At 36.9% G+C, this 21,129-nt stretch overlaps 1 protein-coding gene across 5 annotated transcripts in view; it reads right to left on the reverse strand.

Moving 5' to 3' along the window:
- The window catches only part of Spag1 (Spag1 axonemal dynein assembly factor), a 329,300-nt gene that overhangs the window by 12,765 nt on the left and 295,406 nt on the right, over positions 1-21,129 (reverse strand). For all 5 annotated transcript variants that reach the window (XM_069820425.1, XM_069820424.1, XM_069820423.1 and 2 more), the window contains 6 exons: positions 20,231-20,390; positions 14,676-14,798; positions 6,646-7,015; positions 6,443-6,570; positions 3,271-3,380; positions 923-1,875 (listed from right to left, as the gene is read on the reverse strand). In XM_069820425.1, the coding sequence (XP_069676526.1) occupies positions 923-1,875; positions 3,271-3,380; positions 6,443-6,570; positions 6,646-7,015; positions 14,676-14,798; positions 20,231-20,390 (1,844 nt within the window). The remainder of the gene's footprint in view (positions 1-922; positions 1,876-3,270; positions 3,381-6,442; positions 6,571-6,645; positions 7,016-14,675; positions 14,799-20,230; positions 20,391-21,129) is intronic.

The following is a 21,129-nucleotide window of genomic DNA, read 5'->3' on the forward strand; positions in this document are numbered from 1 at the left end:
CGTGTGAGAGGTGATAAAACTCCACCGTTCTGGTACAATCGTGTGAGAGGTGGTAAAACTCCACCGTTCTGCTTATCTCAGTATCATTTTTATCTGAAATTCACTATAGAATTCAGGTGTAAAATGTGCACAAAACGAAAGCTAATCATAGACTTTTTCTAGAAGAAATGGTGTACATAGTGTTCTAATAAAGGTGCATTTAGTGTCATCAATAATCATTTAATTGTTCACTTTATACCCTATTTAAGCAAAAAATAGGCTTTTCTAACGCAAGTATGCAAAGAAGAATAAAATATTACAAGACATGTCCATTGTGATATTACATTATTTAAAATACTTGTTAAAAATGAAATGCCTCGATTATGTGGGTATTTCGCCCTTAAATTGTCTAGGGAACAATTGAGGACCATTTTTGCAAACCTTGCTAACTGAAAAAACTAAATTTTACAGGAGAGACAAAAAACTGAATGGAGACAAATAGGTTATAAGTGCAACCATCACACTTAGACACACTATAATGAAGAGAAATAATTCAATTTTACTAAGATAACTTTAACATCGTGTAGAGGCGTGCTTTATGTTAACGAATCCACCAAAATCTCAATTTTGCAAATTTTGCAGTTAGCAAGTTTTGTAAAAACGGTCCTCAATTGGATGCAGCCATAATTCTGTTGCATCTATTATACGTCTAAATACGGTAATTTTTATGACTTTTTTATCATTTTTATTCCCTGTTCCCCTAAAAATGATGGATTGAGGTTTCACTGTACTCGCTAAGTGCACAAAATCTGCTTCATGGTTAGTCCCATTTGGCTAAACACTCAGCTAATGGTGCACTGTAATGATTCATTATTTCTAAAACACACACCAATTAACCCAAACGTCATATCACTCGGCTTTCTGAAGTTAATGGTACACTTACCAGAAGGAAGATCAGCTGGTGGAACAGCTCTCAGCACCTGAGCATGTGAAGACAGATTTACATCCTTCTTGAGTGCCTGCCACGCTCTCATGAATTCATATGGGGATGTGATGGATACATCACTGTTGCCACAGCACAACACATCTGATTCACTGTCATGGCAGGACTGAGGTTGTCTTTCAGACTTCACATTTTTCTTGTACTTGCTGGCCACCTTAACTCGCGTTTTCTCACTACCACTGTCTAAGTCTGGCACAGCACTCTCTTCTCTTATTGTACTTGCTTCCAGCGCACATTTTATCTGCTTGTTTTCACTGTTTCTGTTGGTAGGTGACACCTTTTCTCTTGTATTCTTTGATTTATTGACTTCAGGTGATGGAACTTTTCTGGTTCTCTTTGTATCTTCATTTTTTTCTTGTCTTTCTGCAACAATCTCTTGCTTGTTTTCTGGAGCAATTTTCTCGAGGTCATTCTCTACAGCCTCAGAGACCCCTTTGGCTTGCTCCTCCATGACAATATTGCTATCATCACTCAAAGCAGTCCTATCATTCCTGCACATCAATTTATTTGCTCCTTCTTCCTCCATCATTTCTCCACTTCTCACACCTGTGCTTAGGTCGTTTCCCACTTCATTGGTTACTTTCTCTGTGGCCCTCATGTCCCCACTTCCCTTTTCATCGGTCTGCATCTGACTGGGATTGGAATCAGAGGTGGTGCTATCACCCTCACAAGGAAAAGATGAAGCCTCTATGTTGCGCCTTTCTTCCTCTCGTTTTGCTCTTCTCTCGGCACGCTTACGCAGACATGTCTTACACTTGGGTGGAGTCCTGCGCGCCCAGGAGGGTGTGCCACTGCACTTACACATAATTTTTGCCAGTCCCCACTCATTCACTGGCACATTCGGCAACGCAGCAGGAAATACAAAACCAGTGGGCTCATCCTCAATGGTCATCCTGCAACAAATTCCACAATTCAATGGATATATATTTCAGAAACAATCACTACAAATCAGTTTTAAAACAAGGCAGCTGGACATATTATTTGTCAGAAACAACCACTAAAAATTAGCTGTAAAATAAGGCAGCTGGACATATTTTTCAAAAACAATCACTACAAATTAGCTGTAAAACAAGACAGCTGGACATATATTTTTCAAAAACAATTAGCTGGACATTATTTTTCAGGAACAATTACTACAAATTAGCTGTAAAAGAAGGCAGCAGGACATATTTTAAAAAAACAATTAGCTGGACATATTATTCAGAAATAATTGCTACAAATTAGTTGTAAAACAAGACAACTGGACATATATTTTTCAGAAACAATTACTACAAACTAGCTGTAAAACAAAACAGCTGGACATATTGTGACGGCAGGCCGAATAATCTCGGCGTTTCGGGGAACTTCGTGCACGTCCGGCAGAAGCGAGCTCCGTGGAGCGCTGAGGGCACGACGTAAGGGGAACGACAGCACGCTGTTCCATGCAGAGAGGCGGAAGTAATGTGCCTGCGACTAAGGGGAGAAATCCAGAAAAGCCGAGAGGCACCATCTTCGCGGAATCTGGAGAAATTTCGAGCATCGTACTTTCCGGAAACTATGGTCTAGTTATAAATAAAAGACGCAAGTGAGCTGACAGCAGTCGTTGCAGTTTTTGGAGCAAGCTAGTCAGTGTAGCAGTGAAGACAGCTTCGAGACCGGAGTTCGACTTGTGCAACTGGGGGAGCATCCTGGAGAGTGTGGCGAATCTGGAGTCTTTGGTTCGTTGTGCAGTGGACTGCAGTTGGGGGACCTGAGTTCGAAGTTCAGTGGACTGTCTCTGGAAGACTTGGGTTCGAGATACTGTGAACTCGAGTGACTGAGCTAGAAGAACTAGCCAAGGCAAACAAACTGTGAACTGAGAACTGACAGTTCTGATTTGTAAATAGTGCTTTGTGAACATTAGTTAAGATTAGCAGTACATTGTTGTTCTCAATAATCCAAGTAAATTGTCATTGTCGTCTGTGGAGTGCAATAACGAATACTGTGTTACTATATGGAGTGGAAATCCCATTGTTGACGGGAGTGTTTACATTCAATTATAGAAAGTGATTATTGTCGTAACAATAAAGTTACATTATTGTTTTGTATAAAAAGTTACAATATTTTTCAAAAACAATTACTATAAATTAGCTGTAAAACAAGGAGCCCATTATCTTGTGTGAAGAACTTTTCTTCTTTCCACCTAAGGTCTCATATAAGAATTCTTCCTCTTTCCAAATTACGAGGATTACTTCAGTCTTCCAGTAAACCATTTAATTTCCATTGAACTTGCACAGGGCTGAAGAGAAAGAAAGCTGGTACTAACTCACCTCACACTCTTCACACTAGGCTCACATTTGGTCTTCATTTGCTCAGCAAGGGATTTGGCCAATCTGTTCTCTGGTTCCAGCTCCATAACTTTGGAGAAATCTTCAAAAGCCTGGATAGGGAAATTCCAATCAATTTGAATCCGGTGACATGGGCTTTGGGCATCACCAATTTCGATAATACCATTCTGGGTGGGAGTTTAAGATGTAACACAAAGTACAGCAAAGACAAATTATACACGATATATAATTTCGAAGCTATTAGTGATGATGTGAAAATGATAATGCAGGTTCCAGGTTGACAACCATTAAGTTTATATTTATTTTTGCAGTCGGAGCTTAGTGCCAACCTCTTTCTAGTGCTGAGATCAAGGAGGCATGGAGCCCAACTTCCATGCCACACAAGTGTCTTCATGGCATATATCTGTCGTCAAATTGCGAAAGGGGATATATCCAAAATAACAAAGTGTTGGAAAATCACAAAAAAACCATAACAGACTTACAAAATTAAAATGTTTATGAATCCTGAATGTATGTTTCCATAGTGATCTAATTATAAAAAAAATATATGAACAATTTAATTTGTTAACTTAGTTATAGTTTTTGCGATTTTCGAACATTTTGTCATTTTGTAAATGTCCCCTTTTGCAAATCGACGACAGATATAGTGGATACCTTTACCTATTGTATATTTAGAATATTATAGCTGTAATTTATTTATGACCATTGAGTAGCTTAATATCAAAGGCGGACATCTGACCTCAGATCGAAATTTAAATAGCTGTGGATTTCATACAATTTTTCATGCTCTTTCCAGTTATAGTGAAACCATATGCAAACTCAAACACTACATTTATAAAATAAATTGTGTTAAATATTACAAAGAACACTGTGAAACAAAAAATTGCCTCTAGATCAAAACTATTAGACGACAGATGTCCGTTTTTGATATTAAACTACTCATATATGTTGTAAATTTAAAACAAAAGATTAGTGGTATAGTGGTACTGTTCTTTTCTTTTAATGAAATCCCTACTGTGCGTGATACATTGTTGTTACTCCATACGTTCAAAGGCACATTGCCATTTTAGGGAGGGCAGGTAAAAAAATAATAATAATTAAAAGAAGCGTACTTGCTGTGACTGGAAATAATCATTACTATACCTATGAATTATAGAAACCAAGATAAGCAAATTTAATGTACTCTCACAGAAGATGTTAAAAACTATTCTATTGGAACTTTCATCCACACAACAGTTACGGGTTTTCTATGTTCACAGTAGTACTGCGTTATTAAAGAGCGACTACTTTATAATTGGTTTTATCATAAAAAAACACGGAAGTAAGTGTGTCCTTATCTTTATTGATGATTATTTACTAGAAGTTAATGAAATACATGAAAAATATTGAATCATTATTGCACATACACTAACTATAGGAGGAAGCAAAACCTCTCTTTATCTATTACTTTAAACTCAGGAAAAATATATTCTTTAATAAATTATAGCAACAATTTTAAATGTGTAACACAGTTCGAAAGAGGGAAAAAATTTAATGGGTCTCAAACTTGGGATCTTTGCATTACCAATCTCATACTCAGGCTATGTGCTATAGTCATTTCATGACAAAGCTGTGAGAAAGGTACCATATAATCTCAGGGCATTCGGTTGAGAAGCTTTTGTCATCCAGTCTGCTGTCAAAAAATCTGAAAGTTAGAATTTATAAAAGTTATATTACCGGTTGTTCTGTATGGTTGTGAAAGTTGGACTCTTACTTTGAGAGAGGAACAGAGATTAAGAGTCTTTGAGAATAAGGTTCTTAGGAAAATATTTGGGGCTAAGAGGGATGAAGTTACAGGAGAATGGAGAAAGTTACACAACGAAGAACTTCATGCATTGTATTCTTCACCTGACATAATTAGGAACATTAAATCCAGACGTTTGAGATGGGGAGGGCATGTAGCATGTATGGGCGAATCCAGAAATGCATATAGAGTGTTAGTTGGGAGCCCGAGACGTAGATGGGAGGATAATATTAAAATGGATTTGAGGGAGATGGGATATGATGATAGAGAGTGGATTAATCTTGCACAGGATAGGGACCGATGGCGGGCTTATGAGAGGGCGGCAATGAACCTTCAGGTTCCTTAAAAGCCATTTGTAAGTAAGTATTATGTGATTATATTTATTTTTTTTTCGAAAATTAAAGAATTCACAATCTTCTATGTATCACTATCACAGAATGAATAAATATGTGTTTTTTCTTCCTACTGAAAAAAAGTTATATTTTGCACATAGGAATTCTTACAGGAACAACGACGATATCTAATAGGTATGTTTATCAAATCTGTATTTTGATTTGAATTTATAACCTATATAATATGCTAAGCAACATGAGCAGCTTTAATAATCTCCTAGATGTCCTCAATATTCTCGGCCAATTCAACAATTTCCCAAATATCAGCCATTTTCCTTATGTCCACGGACGAAAGTCAAAGTCAAAGTCTAGATTTTCGGCGACTTCGAAGTAAAGTTGCAAATGAAGTTAACTTCCGTCAAAGTGTCGACTGTAAATAGGAAAATGGTGACTTTGTACTTTCCAAAGTCAACTTTGGTCCAAAGTGTCGTCTATGAATACGACCCTAAGAGTGTTGCAAAGCCACAAATTTTCGTTGCTAATAATTAAAGTCCCGACGCTGTTATTTCCGGCGTGACTCCGCTTCTTTGATTACGTCTTAAAAAGTGAAGGCTCTATAAAGTCTAGGTAGGTAGTATATCGTTAGCCATTTTTGTTCTTACGTTTCCGAGCTACCATATGAGGAATCTATTTGCCATACCGTTAAACATTATCATGTCGTAGCTCCTATGATAATAAATCAAACGCACTGTAATTCAGCAAATAACTGAGCGGCAAATAACGTCTTCGTGTGCTTTCTGCGAACGCCAACAATAGAGCTAAAATGACGGGCGATTATATTAAATATCGAGCCTTAAGAAATGAATCAGCGAATCACAAGACCCACACATTTAAATGTAGCCGACCTGCAACGCGATTGGCTGCCAGAAATTAGAGCGACGGGACTATAGGTAACTTGTTAAATGTTGTGTAAGTCAGCTTTTCTGCATTTCATATGGCATCATTAACATCTGCCTTAAACATTGTCATCAAAACTGACCTGCTCGTAGCTTTTCTTGTTCTGATGAGCAATCCCCCTCCGCAGTAAGGCCTTCACATTTAGGGGCTCTGCCTCCAGCACCTGGTTGCAATCTGCAAGTGCTGCATTGTAATTGTGCAGCTTCAGATCTGCAAGCAAACAACGAACATTAAGTTACTGTAGACTCGTCACAGATAAGTTTGTTCAACTTGCATTGCACTTACGTGCTATTGCCCTGTTGTTGTAGGCAGCGGGTGTCGGGCACAGTGCAATGCTGGTGGAGTAGTGCTTCACAGCCTGCTCATAGTCACCGCTGCGGAAGTACTCATTCCCACGGTCCTTCTCGTTAGTTGCCATGAATTCCTTCTCAGTTGCTGACAGGTTGCCTGTCACAGGGGTCTCTTCCTTCTTGTTGTCCTTCTTCTTCTCTTCTTTCTCCTGCTGCTTCTTTTTCTTGATAGCCTGTTCCTTGCGGCGTTCTTCCTCTAGTTCCATCTTCAACAGTTCCTTGTCCACATCAAACTTGTCCCAGTCTGAATAGTTGCGAGGTGCCGCTCTTTTCACCTTTGAGGGTCCTGGCTCCTGCTTATCACTCTAACAGCAAAACAATATGGAATGGTTGGATGACGATAATAATAACAAGAACGGAAATTGCGGAAATATTAGAAGCACGAAAAATATCACACTGAAAAACACAAAAACCCTCGGAAAAATAAAAGTCGAATCCAAATATTTAATCATAGTAGTAATTTAGCCCCAAGAATATATAACAAATTTATATTTAAATATCCTAATCTTGTCAATTCTAATAGTTCTAGTATTAAATTTAAAAAGTTATGTATGGATTTTATAAAAATTGAAAAATTGTAAATTTAAATTTATATACTATAATTGCAAATTGTATTGTATAATTATTAATTATAATTGTATTGTATAATTATGAATTTCAATTCAGGAATCCGCCCCTGAGCACGAGTTCTACTCTTTCAGGGGCGAGCTAAAGTTTCTCTGTATATTTTATGTTACAATTATTAGCAAAATAATAAATAATAAATAAATAAAGAAATAAATAAACTAAAAAAAATGAATGGGAATGAATCAAGAATAAAACAGAATAATGATGGTAGCACAAAGAGAGAGAGAGAGAGAGAGCGAAAGACAGATTTAAAGAAAAATAAATCGTCTGGCCTTAATTAAGTATGGCCACCAGAATCCGGAAATGAACAGCAATAATATAATGAATTGAGGACCGTTTTTGCAAAATTTGCTACCTGCAAAATTGAGATTTTAATGGATTCGTTAACATAAGGCAGGCCTTTACATGATGTTCAAAGTGTCTTAGTAAAATTGGGTTATTTCTCTTCATTGTAGTGTGTCAAAGTGTGATCGTTTTTTCAAAACTTGCTTTCTGCTATAAGTGAGACATACAGCAAAACTTGCTTACTATAGTGTTTTGTCTCTCCTGTAAAATTTAGTTTTTTCAGTTAGCAAGTTTTGCAAAAACGGTCCTCAATATTAAAGATGAATATTGTTGTAAAATAAATTGTAATAATTAAGCACTGTTAATATCAATTACAATATAATATCGTAAAAGATAACTTTAAAATTAAATTTATTGAATTTACACAAGTAAGGTCAAATTCAACAGTGTTCATAAATGAGATATTAAACATACAAAAAAAAATAATTTATTACAGTTGTATGAACACTTTTTGATAAATTAAATTAAAATTAATATAATCAGTTAAAAACCAGACATGTTTCGGAGGAAGATGGAGGAGCATTCCTCCGAAACATGTCTGGTTTTTAACTGATTATATTAATTTTAATTTAATTTATCAAAAAGTGTTCATACAACTGTAATAAATTATTTTTTTGTATGTTTAATATTAAATTTATTATTTTGAATTTTATTCAGCTTCCTCCAAGTGAAGGCTGCCTAGCAGACAAAGCTTACCAAAAAATTGTTCTTTTTTTTAGAGTAAATGGTAGGTACACAAATATAATGAAAAAAAAAATGGAAAAGGAAAAGAAAAAGAAATAACACAATTATAAATAATTGAAGACGACTAAACAAACGATCATTAATTCCAGAAAAAAACATAAAATTTCCTAGTACGGTATCTATTTGCTATTAGGTGATCACAGTCGTCTATTTAGCACTAGTTGCAAGAGCCAACTTAAATGAGCAGATCGCCATAGGAAAGAGATCAATCTATTTACGTGTAGAGATGGTTTCTTAGGATTTTTATAGATCCCTTCACTGCAGACAGAGATACTTCAGTGACAAGAGTTTGTCCTAGACCAAACTGCTTGCAAAAATGCGCGAATCTTTCAGTTAAAATTAACATATAGCTTATCCTTAATTAAGACGTTCTGAGTGGTATAAATGAAATTGTGTAATCTACAGGAAATCTTTAAGAATTTGGGTGATGTTATTTTTTTTAATTTCAAAAGATGGTACTGATAATTGTTAAAAAAATTAAGTAAATTTCGGTAAGGAACCCTGAGCACCAAAAAGTAAATCTTATTACTGACCAATTGAGGAGAGAGATGTTATACCTGACACTATACTTCTTTTTTAAAGATAACTGTTGCATCATAACAATAGAAGCATTGTTTTAGCACAGAAAAACTAAATCACGTTCTTCACACATTTTATAGCTGCTTAGTTCATCTTGACAGTTCAATTTGTTTAGAAATTATATTCTTTTCTATTCTCTATGGAGGAAATGCCATTTACATATGTGCTGGCTATCACAACACAACAGCGTCCCTCAGCGGCATATGAGGGAAAGGTCGGTGGATCTAAATAACATCTATTTAGTCCTCCCGGCTAGGTCCGAAGGACCCGTTGACCAAAGACAGGTGCGGTCCCCCTTGCATAATGGGGGTTTAAGTCGGGTGATGTAACTGCCACATTGTAAAAACTGGTGCCCTTTAAGAAAACAGTTACATGAAAGCCACTGTTCAAAAGTATTGGAAACCACGACTGCTAATGGCTTCATTGCCAGATGCAAGGCACTAGACAACAACAACAACAACATATTCTTTTCAACAATGTTAATTACCGGTACTTCATAATAGCCCTATATACAAAGAGACAATTGGGATTTCCCAGTCTCTGATCAGGTCAAAAACCCTGACAGAACTGATAATGGCTGAAGAAAGAATGATGGTAAAACTTATCAGGAAGAGACAAAGGAACTGGTTGGGTCACTGGCTGAGAAGAAACTGCCTACTGAAGGATGCACTGGAAGGAATCGTGAAAGGGAGAAGAGTTCATGGCAGAAGAAGATATCAGATGATAGACGACATTAAGTATATGGATCATATGCGGAAACAAAGAGGAAGGCAGAAATAGGAATGATTGGAGAATGCTGGGTTTGCAGTGAAAGATCTGCCATTTGGCAGAACACTAAGTATGTACAAGAAGACAGATTTACATCCTTCGAAGAGGTGGAAAAATTCAAGTATCTTGGAGCAACAGTAACAAATATAAATGACACTTGGGAGGAAATTAAATGCAGAATAAATATAGGAAATGCCTGCTATTATTTGGTTGAGAAGCTTTGTCATCTAGTCTGCTGTCAAAAAATCTGAAAGTTAGAATTATAAAACAGTTATATTACCGGCTGTTCTGTATGGTTGTGAAACTTGGACTCTCACTTTGAGAGAGGAACAGAGATTAAGGGTGTTTGAGAATAAGGTTCTTAGGAAAATATTTGGGGCTAAGAGGGATGAAGTTACAGGAGAATGGAGAAAGTTACACAACGCAGAACTGCACGCATTGTATTCTTCACCTGACATAATTAGGAACATTAAATCCAGACGTTTGAGATGGGCAGGGCATGTAGCATGTATGGGCGAATCCAGAAATGCATATAGAGTGTTAGTTGGAAGGCCGGTGGGAAAAAGACCTTTGGAGAGGCCGAGACGTAGATGGGAAGATAATATTGAAATGGATTTGAGGGAGGTGGGATATGATGGTAGAGACTGGATTAATCTTGCTCAGGATAGGGATCAATGGCAGGCTTATGTGAGGGCGGCAATGAACCACCGGATTCCTTAAAAGCCAGTAAGTAAGTAAGAGTATGGAAAGCAAAGATGAGTAAGGACTTAAAAATGTATACTTGCTAAGTGCAAAATGAAGTATAGATTACACTAGCATACACAGCATTACACAAAACAACAAATAAATAAGGGGCCACTTCGTTCTATTCTCAATGGTAATGAAAGAGAGGTGGATTTATTTTTTCCCAAAGTGGGTCACACTCAGGAAATTCCTAGTTTAGTGCAAGGTCTGGATGCAATCAGTCCTTATTTGTTGTTTCGAGATTCAGTTTCCAATATGTGTATAAAAATGCTCCATTATAAGTGTGTGAATAGTCCTGATTGATTTTGTTATGCATATGATAGCTATACACTAAAACAGGGAAGATATATTACAGTCATTTACAAAAACACTTATAATGTTTATTTCAGTATACAACTTGGTAATCAAGATTAACAATGGACTCCCCGTTCTTCATATAATGAAAATATAAAACATCAGGTTCACTATGTTAGTTACCCAAACAGTGTGGAGTGAACCTGAGAACTATACTGAAGACTGATATTTCTATTTGTGCCAAACGTTGCAGGAATAACAATTAAGAATAAAGTTGCTCTAAAATAACGTATTAATTTAGAAACTGCAATTTGCCCTACTTCTCATAGTGAGAAAGAGATTTGAATTAAAATATTCATAATACATATAGGTAATATCCAAGTGGGTTAATAAAAAAACAGGAAACAATTTTTCACTCGTAGACCAGTGTTATACAAATAAATTTGAAAATACTGGGTTGTCCAATAATTGTCTGACCAGAGCTGCGTCAGGAATTGTGCCGGTCGATAAGCTATCACTTCCTGCTGGCCATGCAATACATGAGTCCGTGATTTAGCGATTACAGTAAAACCTCGATAAAACATGCCCGCTTATTATGCTATCCCGTGTAATATGCTTTTTTTTGTCCAGTCCCTGCATATTTCATATATAATGCCTTAAGGGGACACGCTACTGAGTTTTCGTCAATTTTGGTCAATGTTAAAAGTTAATTTTTTTTACTGATGAACTGTATTGACTAGGAACAAACCCATGCACCATTTCATTGTAGGTAGTCTTAGCATCATTTTAAAAGTTTAAGAAACAAATTATCTTTATATGAGACCCAGATATTTGTTTACTAAAATTATAAACACTTTTTTATATTTTATTTTTTTCCGAGTACATTTTTCAATATAACATTTTAAAAATAATTGTGCACATGTAACTCATCAACATCTATTCGATTTTAAAATTTAAAAAACTTACAATCAAAATTGTGGAGACTAGAGATCTCAGTAGCGTGTCCCCTTAATAAAATATCCCGTTTGTTGCGCTCAAGTCCCACATAATATGCTGTTTTTGTGGAATATTTTCGATGTAATTTTCAGCAATGTACTGTAACAGCAATGAAACATCTTGGTCATTGAACTCACTGGTGCCATTAACCTGAAAAGTATTGGTATTCGACCCTTTACCTGCGCATTTAAACCTTCATACTTCATACTCTACCCTCTTGTTATGCTCTCTTATTCAACTCCTTACCTGCGCGGTTAAAGCCTAAATACAGTTACAATACCTCACCCTCTTGCTAACCCTCTCTCTCTCTCAAACAACATTCCTCACTTGGCCATAATAAAATTCTGGAAATTTTTGCTGCGCAGTTTGTTGTCCTTTTGTGTCTGTGAATGTGATTACAATGAGTGTTAAACGAAAAGCCCTTTCTGTGTCGGAAAAATTGGAAATCTTACGAAAGTACGATGAGAACAGTACTCCTACACAAAAACAACTCTCTGACTCGTTAGGAATCCCATCATCGACATTAAGAATGATAATAAAAAATCGCGATTCAATCATTACAGCTGCGACGTCAGGAGGATGTAATCGCAGAAACTGAAGTGTGGTAAACATGAGGACTTTGAGAACATGCACATGGCAACCAACTATAAATGGTTTTTTTTTTGTTTCGAAAGAATTAAGTACAGTACATATTGTAAATGTCTTTGATGTACAGTACAGTAATTACATAATGGAGTAATACTGTATCATGTATTTCAATAAAGAAAACTGCTAATAGATACCAGTACTGTACATATAAGTCAAAATTAGTATACCCGCCTAATACGTGGTCCCGGTTAATACGCATTTTACACCCGGTCCCTTGAACAGCATCTTATCGGGGTTTTACTGTACTTGTTATACTAGAGCGACTGTAATAAATTCTAATGCACTTTAAAAGTTATGTACTCACTCACGTCACACAAGGAGATGCGGGAACTGCCTGCCTCCATTTTCAACATATTTCTGACCTCTGTTTAGGAGATTTCTTAGGGGAATTTTCCAAGTGTTGTCCAACGTCATCAAGAGTTCCTTCTGTGAGCAATGTACGTTGCCTTCTTCACTTATCTTGAACACTTCCCATTTCCCGAAATTTATTAACTAATTTATGAATCATATCACGACTTGAAATCAATCATCTCGGAATTTCTCTTGAAATAATCTCCTGACAGCAGAAGCGGATTCTTTATGGACATACGAATTGTAAATAAACACCCGATGTGGGATAGAATAATTAGGACTGTTATTTGCCATTTATTCTTAGCAGACTGTACACGTGTAGCTGGTTGAACTATTCAAACAACACTAAATGTGTCGCGTGAGAGTCAGGTCAAAACCAGTTAACCCCACATGCCCACTTCCCTGTCCAGTCGCTGGTGTTGCCTTATTGGTTGAGGCAGTTCCCACCACAGCTCTGGTCAGAAGATAATTAGATGATCCACTAGATCAAGAATACGAAGCAGCAAACTCAAAATAAATTCAACAATGCCGTCAACCAACCAGAATGCACAATAAGAATCAGTCACTACTGAGTGTGTCCGCAAATTCACTCCACAGCAAGTAGACGGTGATGTATATGCTAGGGGCTGCAGTTGTGTTGGTAGGTGGGATTCACCGCTAGCAGTTGCAGTTAAGTTTGGAAGTGGGATTCACTTCACTCAAAGATCGACACTGAACACTTGTGAATGATTTTGCTGCCAACTTAAAACTTCCCGCTAGGAGATTGAATGTCTCTCCTCGCTGCGGAGTGAGTTTGCGGACACATCGTATAATTCTCTGTCCCCCAGTTATCAATTCAGCATCAAATGAAATCAAGATACACGAGACAAAAGATCATAATATGCACAATGAAATACAGTCTCATTCACTATATCCGAGGTTCACTAAATCCAAAGTGTCTGTTTTTATATTACTGACGTTGTTATACATACAGTATTAATGTTTCTGGCAATAAATGAAAAATGAATAAGTAAGCAAACCTTAAATTGAGAGGCATGGAAAATAATACAACTAAAATAACACAGATACTGTATACTCGGCCTTGGAATTTTCCTGGGTTCACTTTTACAGGTAGGATTAAGACTCATTATATACACTAATCCTTCCTGTACTTACCTTACCTTTAAAAAGAAAACACTTTCTATTACTATTCTTATACTATTTAAAGAGGTCAGAATTAATCCTTCCTTTATCTTTCACTGGGTACACTATTCTCTTAAACATGTTTCAAGCTGTCCAGGAAAGCAAACAAATCCTTTCTTTGTATTTCAATGTACTTACGGAGTAGCAGGTTTGAAATTTTGTTCTGAACATATTCTTGGAAGTTTATACGAGAAAGGGTTTTCATAAATTACCATTCTGGTCATTTTAAAATTACAGCATTTTCTTGGAAGTTCTAGCTTTTAGGTTCACTATAACTGAAGTGTGGGTTCACTATGAACGGATATATTAATGTACTGTTTAATGTATATGGGTCAGGACCCACGATTTAGGTTCATTATAGCAGAATGTTCACTACAACCGAGTTCACTATATCCAGAGTTAACTGTACTAGTTTTATGTTGTATGCGATTACTGTACATACCAGAATATAAACCATATTTTTTCACTATATTAAGATTGACGAAATACGAGTATGCCTGCAGCTTAAAATCGTGTATGAGTGTTCAAAAGATAAATGCAGGCATATATAAATAAAATTAACCTAAAAATGTAAGTGCGGCTTTTATTCGGATAAATAACTTATGGTGTATTAATCGAAAAAAGTAGCTGAAGTGGTTGCTAGACAATCGCAGAACTAGTCACACCTGGCAGGCACTCCATACTTACCAGAGATGGCTCTGTCTTATTGATCTTGGCTTCACGCACAGGTGGCATTTCGAGAGCAAGTTGAGAATCACTGCTGCTTTCCTTCAGCTTCTGGTCACGTGTCTTCATTGAATCAGTCCACTCCTGTCAATAAGCATAGATGAATGTTAGTCACTGTAAAACTAGACACCCTGTGTTCAGTTCAGCATAAGCTACTCCCTTTTTTAGAATGTGGAAGAAAATTCATTCATATAGCACAATGCCACAAAGTGAGAGTATAATATTATATTAAATTATTCACTGTGCTTCACGAAGAGTTTAATAAAATAAGTGTCTTTGTTCCTACCAATGAGCTGTGAGAACGTCAATATTGTGGTTCTAAGGCAAAAGCTGATTTGTCAATTTTTGGCAAAAACGAGATTTTGCATTATGCTGTGCATCATGATGTTATCTTTATTGTGGTAAAAGACAACATGCATATCTCTATTATTTTTCTGACTTGTTGTGAAACATGATTATTATCATTTTATACTGTCATTCAAACTTTAAATCCTTGCTCCAGAAAGACTGCAAGAAATTACGAGGCGCATCCAGAAAGTAAGTTTCCCTATTTAAAAAAAAAAAAAGAACACACACTTTCAGGAAAACATTTATTGGCAACAGGTACAGCAATGTTTCAGCTATTTTTCATCATAGCCACCATCAGAATTGAGACACTTGTCGTATCCCTCTGTCGTAGAACTCTTCCGCCTGTGAATGGAACCAGCGTGACAGACGTCTTCAGCTCTTCGTCATTGCCAAAATGCTCATCGGAGGACAGGAATTTCTTGAGGTGCAAGAAAACGTGAAAATCGCTGGGAGCAAGATCAAGACTGTAGGGTGGATGATGAAACAACTCCCAGCCAAATTCCGTCAAAACAGCTGCTGTGCGCCGAGCCGTATGTGGACGACCATTGTCATGGAGGAGCACAACACCTGCAGTAAGCATTCCACACCTCTTGTTTTGAATGGCACGTCGGAATTTTCGCAGTGTTTCACAGTAACGGTCAGCGCTCACTGTTTCACCTCTTGGAAGGAAGTCAATGAGCAGAATGCCCTTCCTGTCCCAGAACACCATGCACATCACTTTCCGTACTGACAGCGTCTGTTTGAATTTCGTCCTGACCGGAGATCCACTATGCCGCCAATGCATTGACTGCTGCTTGGTTTCCGGGGTGAAGTGCGAAATCAAAGTCTCATCGTCCGTGACGATCCTGTCGAGGAACTCGTCGCTGTCATCGTGATACTGTTGCAGAAATGCCAGTGCTGCTCCCAAACGTTGTATTTTGTGTTCGGGTGTCAGGTTTTTCAGCACCCACCTGGCACACACTTTTTTGAACAGCAGGTGCTTAGTGACAATCTCATGCAACAAGGATCGCAATATCTGCGGAAAATGGCTGCTCAGCTCCGTAATCGTGAAGCGACGGTTCTCCATGATGCACTGCCGCACCAGCTCAACACGATCATCATTGATGAGGGACAGTCGCCCACTGCGCTCTTCATCATGGACACTTTGACGACCTTCGGAAAATTGCCTACACCAGCGACGCACCATCTGCTTACTCATGATGTTCGGCCCATAGACCTGACAGAGCTACCGATGAATTTCAATTGGCGTAATGCTTTGTGCATTAAAGAACTTTATCACTGACCAAACCTCGCAGGCGGTGGGAGAAGGAATAAGAGCTTCCATTTCAGACCACTGCTGCCAAGCTACTGGCACCAGACGGGACCTGTCCGGCTGGCATATGATTGATACGTCATAGATGTGTTATGCATGCATAACTGACATGGCTAATTACGTTTACTTTTAAGGGGAAAAAATCGGGAAACTTACTTTCTGGATGCTCCTCGTACATACCCCATTTTGCCTTACAGCCACAGAATAACACTTTGCCTGAAGTCCTCACATGACCAAGTACTGAAAGAGTTCAAAGCAGATGAAAAGTAGTATGGAGGTTGAAGCTGTTGCAAAAGACTTTGCCTTCTTTACCTTATACGAAGAGAGGACAAAAATTTGAAGATGATCATAAAAATATTTCAATTTCTAAGACAGAGAATCACACAAAGAACCATTTTATATAAATTTCATTTCTCTAACAAGGACAGCATATGTCAAATTATGTAACATTCGAAGGTTACCGAATTATTGACAACAGAGATTGTGGATTGCTGCTTTTTGGGTTGTGTGTGTATCTTCTTCTCATTTCTGTAAGATAGTCATTGTAGTTTAATCCGCAGTTATCATACTGGTACTGCAGAGGCCAGTGTACACTATCTTTCCTACCATATTATTCTACATTATTACAACTGTGGGTATAATTCTGTGGCCGGGAGGAAAAAGGTCTTAAGTAAAAATGTTATACTTTTCAGGAGAGCAGTAGAAAGATTGAAATTAGTGTCAATTATAGAGTTTTTTTTAATTAAGAGGTTTTTCCAGGATATTATTTGTTTATATTTCTTCTAAAATAGGTAATGTTGCTCATTTAACAATTTTCTTGTTTATTTCCAAAAATAGCCGCACTTAAGCCCTTTTAATACTAGAAGCCAATCTGTGCTTCATTGGCTGGTCATGATAATATCTTTGAAAAATATTGGAGTGCAAGAGGTAAAATGACTTTATTGTCAAACGCCTGGCATTAGAAAACAACAACAACAACAACATACTAGAAGCCAAACTGAGTAGAAGGAACTATGTAAACATAAGACCTTTTTCATGTCAAAATAAATGAGAAATGTAAATTATTAGGAATGCAAAATGGATCTTAAACAATTATATGACTGTTTACCCTGGTGCTTAAAGTTTTAAAAAGAAAGGGCATCAGAATGTGATAAAATGACTAAAATACAATTTAGACCTTTTTAATAGGGAACCATGGAAAGTAAACACGTTAATGTTATGGTTTATTTAACGACACTCGCAACTGCAGAGGTTATATCAGCGTCGCCGGATGTGCCGGAATTTTGTCCCACAGGAGTTGTTTTACATGCCAGTAAATCTACTGACATGAGCCTGTCGCATTTAAGCACACTTAAATGCCATCGACCTGGCCCGGGATCGAACCCGCAACCTTGGGCATAGAAGGCCAGCGCTATACCAACTCGCCAACCAGGTCGACAGTAAACACGTGATAGTTTGTAAGCAATAAAGTATTAAATATTCTCAAGTCCTTTATTCTGTGTGTGCTCGATACAAAAAGTATTTAGGATGTAATGCTCTATAAATCCAGTCAGGAGTCTTATTTGACTTTAACCGTTTTACCCGATTGTAGAGAATTGTTTCCGCTTTCAGAAAATATCAAAATCTCATTTTCACAAAAAATTAACTTAAGACCTTTTTCCTCCCGGCCACAGAATTTATGGATGTGTTTCTCGGAAGTTTAAAGTAATATAGAAAGACAAGTGTACATATGAAGGCCTAATTTACAGTATGTTTCTCGGATGTTTAGAATAATATAAGAGAAGCATAACTTCTTTCCTTAATGCAATGAGCAATTCTAAATCAACATTATCCTTTTAACAGGCATAAATGAAACATAATTTGCCTATAAAGTAAAACTACATTTGACCAAGCACTATTTTTTTTTCTCTCTAATATCGTGTACCTATTTGATTGATAATACTGATACAAGTCCTCCCTCTAGAACAGCATTCTGAATCACTTGTTATCTTTTATGGTACCTATAGTTGAGCACGTGGAAGTGGACCTATATTGCACCAGAAATATGACAATGATAATTAATTAAGAAATGGCTTAATTTCAGGGGAAATGGGGGTATCCAGCAATAACCTCTATATGCCATCTCTGTCCATCACAAATTTCAATTAATCTGCTGTAGTTTTGACTCTGATTTGTGGTATGAAAAGCCAATGCTCTAGCTATTTGATTACTAATGTGTCCACTTATCGAAACACAGAAGGAGACTATTTTAATAATCCTGTTATATTCAGTAACATATATAAATGACACTTGGGAGAAAATTAAACACAGAATAACTATGGGAAATGCCTGTTATTATTCGATTGAGAAGCTTTTGTCACCCAGTCTGCTCTCAAAAAAGCTGAAAGTTAGAATTTATAAAACTGTAAAACAGTTATATTACCAGCTGTTCTGTAAAACTGGTAACACACTGCAGTCGCTAATCGTGATTAGCTCTGATCGCAATTACCGAAAATGTGGTGACACACTAGGTCACACTTGGTCCTGTGTGATCAACAGCTGAATTACCATAGAGGAAACAATTTTCTCTATGTACATACGTATATGTTTGTTTCCCTTCTGGACAGCACCTTAAGTTCATATTTTCTTTTGATGTTTGTTCATTGTTTTTTTTTTCCTTTTTTTGTTGTTTCATGCAGCATGATATAGGAATTTATTTGTTAAAATTGTTATATGCTTTACAATGTAAACTGATAAATTTATATCATTACTATTTCTATTATTTTGAAAAGAGATTTTATAACCTATAAAATTTATATAATCATGCCAAAAATTTATATTATTTTGTAATAAAACATATTTTTAAAATCAATCTTAACCTCAACGATAGCATCATAATGGAGACTGAAATTGAAAATCTGAAAAAGAAACCAGTTCCAGTTTGTAATCCATTATTTATTGAAATGAAACATCTTTTAGCAGTCGTCTATTGCTCTCTCTCTCTCTCTATATATATATATATATATATATATATATATATGAATAATTCGTCCGTCATTTGTTAATATATTTCTACTTTTCTCACATCTGCATTAAATTTCTCCACTACGCCTAATAGGAGCCAAATTAATTTTCTAGCCATTTATTTTCGTTTCTATTTCATATAATACAATGGAAGAGGTAACAAAATTCTACAGCAGAAGCTATCACGACTTCCTAAATAATATAAATCAAGATGATTCGAAACCAAAGATTACTAAAATGTTACTTTCCTCACTGAGCTGTGCCTCAGCGTGATTATCTTGTTTTGGAAACAGGATTTAGCTCCTGATCGCGATCGGGATGGTGACACATTACAAACCCGAACGCAATTAGGTTGATAATCGCGATTAGTGACTGTAGTCTGTCACCAGTATAAGGCTGTGAAACTTGCATTCTCACTTTGAGAAAGAAACAGAGGTTATGGATATTTGAGAATAAGAATAAGGTTCTTAGGAAAATAATGGGAGAATAGACAAAGCTGCACACTGCACGCATTGTATTATTCACCTGACATAATTTGGAACATTAAATTCAGACATTTGAGGTGGGCAGGGCATGTAGGAAAAAAGATCTTTGGAGAGATCGAGACGTAGATGGCAAGATAATATTAAAATGGATTTGAGAGAGGTGGGATATGATGGTAGAGACTGGAATAATCTTGCTCAGGATACGTACTGATAACGGGCTTATGTGAGGGCGGCAACGAACCTCCAGGTTCTCTAAAAGCATTAAGTAAGTTATATTCTGTAAATAAGTTTTATTCAGCTTTTAATTTGAGTTAATGGTGTGGTGCAGATGAATACGTTATGATGTCTGTTAATTTAAAATGTTGTACCTCTATCTCACGTGCCACACTGTCCCACTGCTCAGGTTCCAGCATGGACTTAGTCAAAGCAGGCTCCTCCGTGCGAAGGACATGACTATCAGGAGCAACTTGTGTAAGCCGAGTCTCTGCACGTTGCAGCAACTCAGGAAATTTCCCCTCCTCACCAGACCTGTCACAGTGAAATCACATATCCATCAACATTTCCAGCCGATAAGGAGTTCCACATCACTTTATGCCCCTACACCTTGTCGTCTTATTCATTTTGTCTTTTATTTATTTATCCATCTCAAGGAACTGTTTGTTCTCCAGTGCAGGATATACTACAGTCTACTGACTTATTGTGGCCGCTTACTGTTTTCTGTTTTTCCACCAGAGGCCTCTAAGACTCTCACAAATTACTGCCCAGTATACCGTACACAGAGTGGACCCTGTAAACTTTCCTGATTTTAACTTACTCTTAAAATTCGTTTATTGCAGATATTGTGTTACAGCTGGATGTAAAGGAGAGAGGAAATAAAAGATGGGCCAATCAAATGGAAAGATTTCAAGGCGTAGAAAAAGAATGAAAAGTTACTATTACATCAATTTAATGAGTAGAAATAACAAATACATGAATAGCCATTAGGTATGCAACAAAAAAAAATATATGAATAATTTCAAGGGAAAAATTGTTCCGGGGCCGGGTATCGATCCCGGGACCTCTGGTTGAACGTACCAGCGCTCTTTCCAACTGAGCTACCCAGGAACTCCACCCGACACCGTCTCAACTTTTCCCTTTATATCCACACAACTCGCGTGGGCTGACGAAACGCCAGAGACCTACATCGAGTGCACACAATCTCTGTGTGACTTGGAATTGTGGTTTTCTGTTAACGTACACAGTGACGTATATATTATGCAAATCTAGT

The sequence above is a fragment of the Periplaneta americana genome, chromosome 3 (assembly GCF_040183065.1).
Source record: "Periplaneta americana isolate PAMFEO1 chromosome 3, P.americana_PAMFEO1_priV1, whole genome shotgun sequence".
NCBI lineage: Eukaryota > Metazoa > Arthropoda > Insecta > Blattodea > Blattidae > Periplaneta > Periplaneta americana.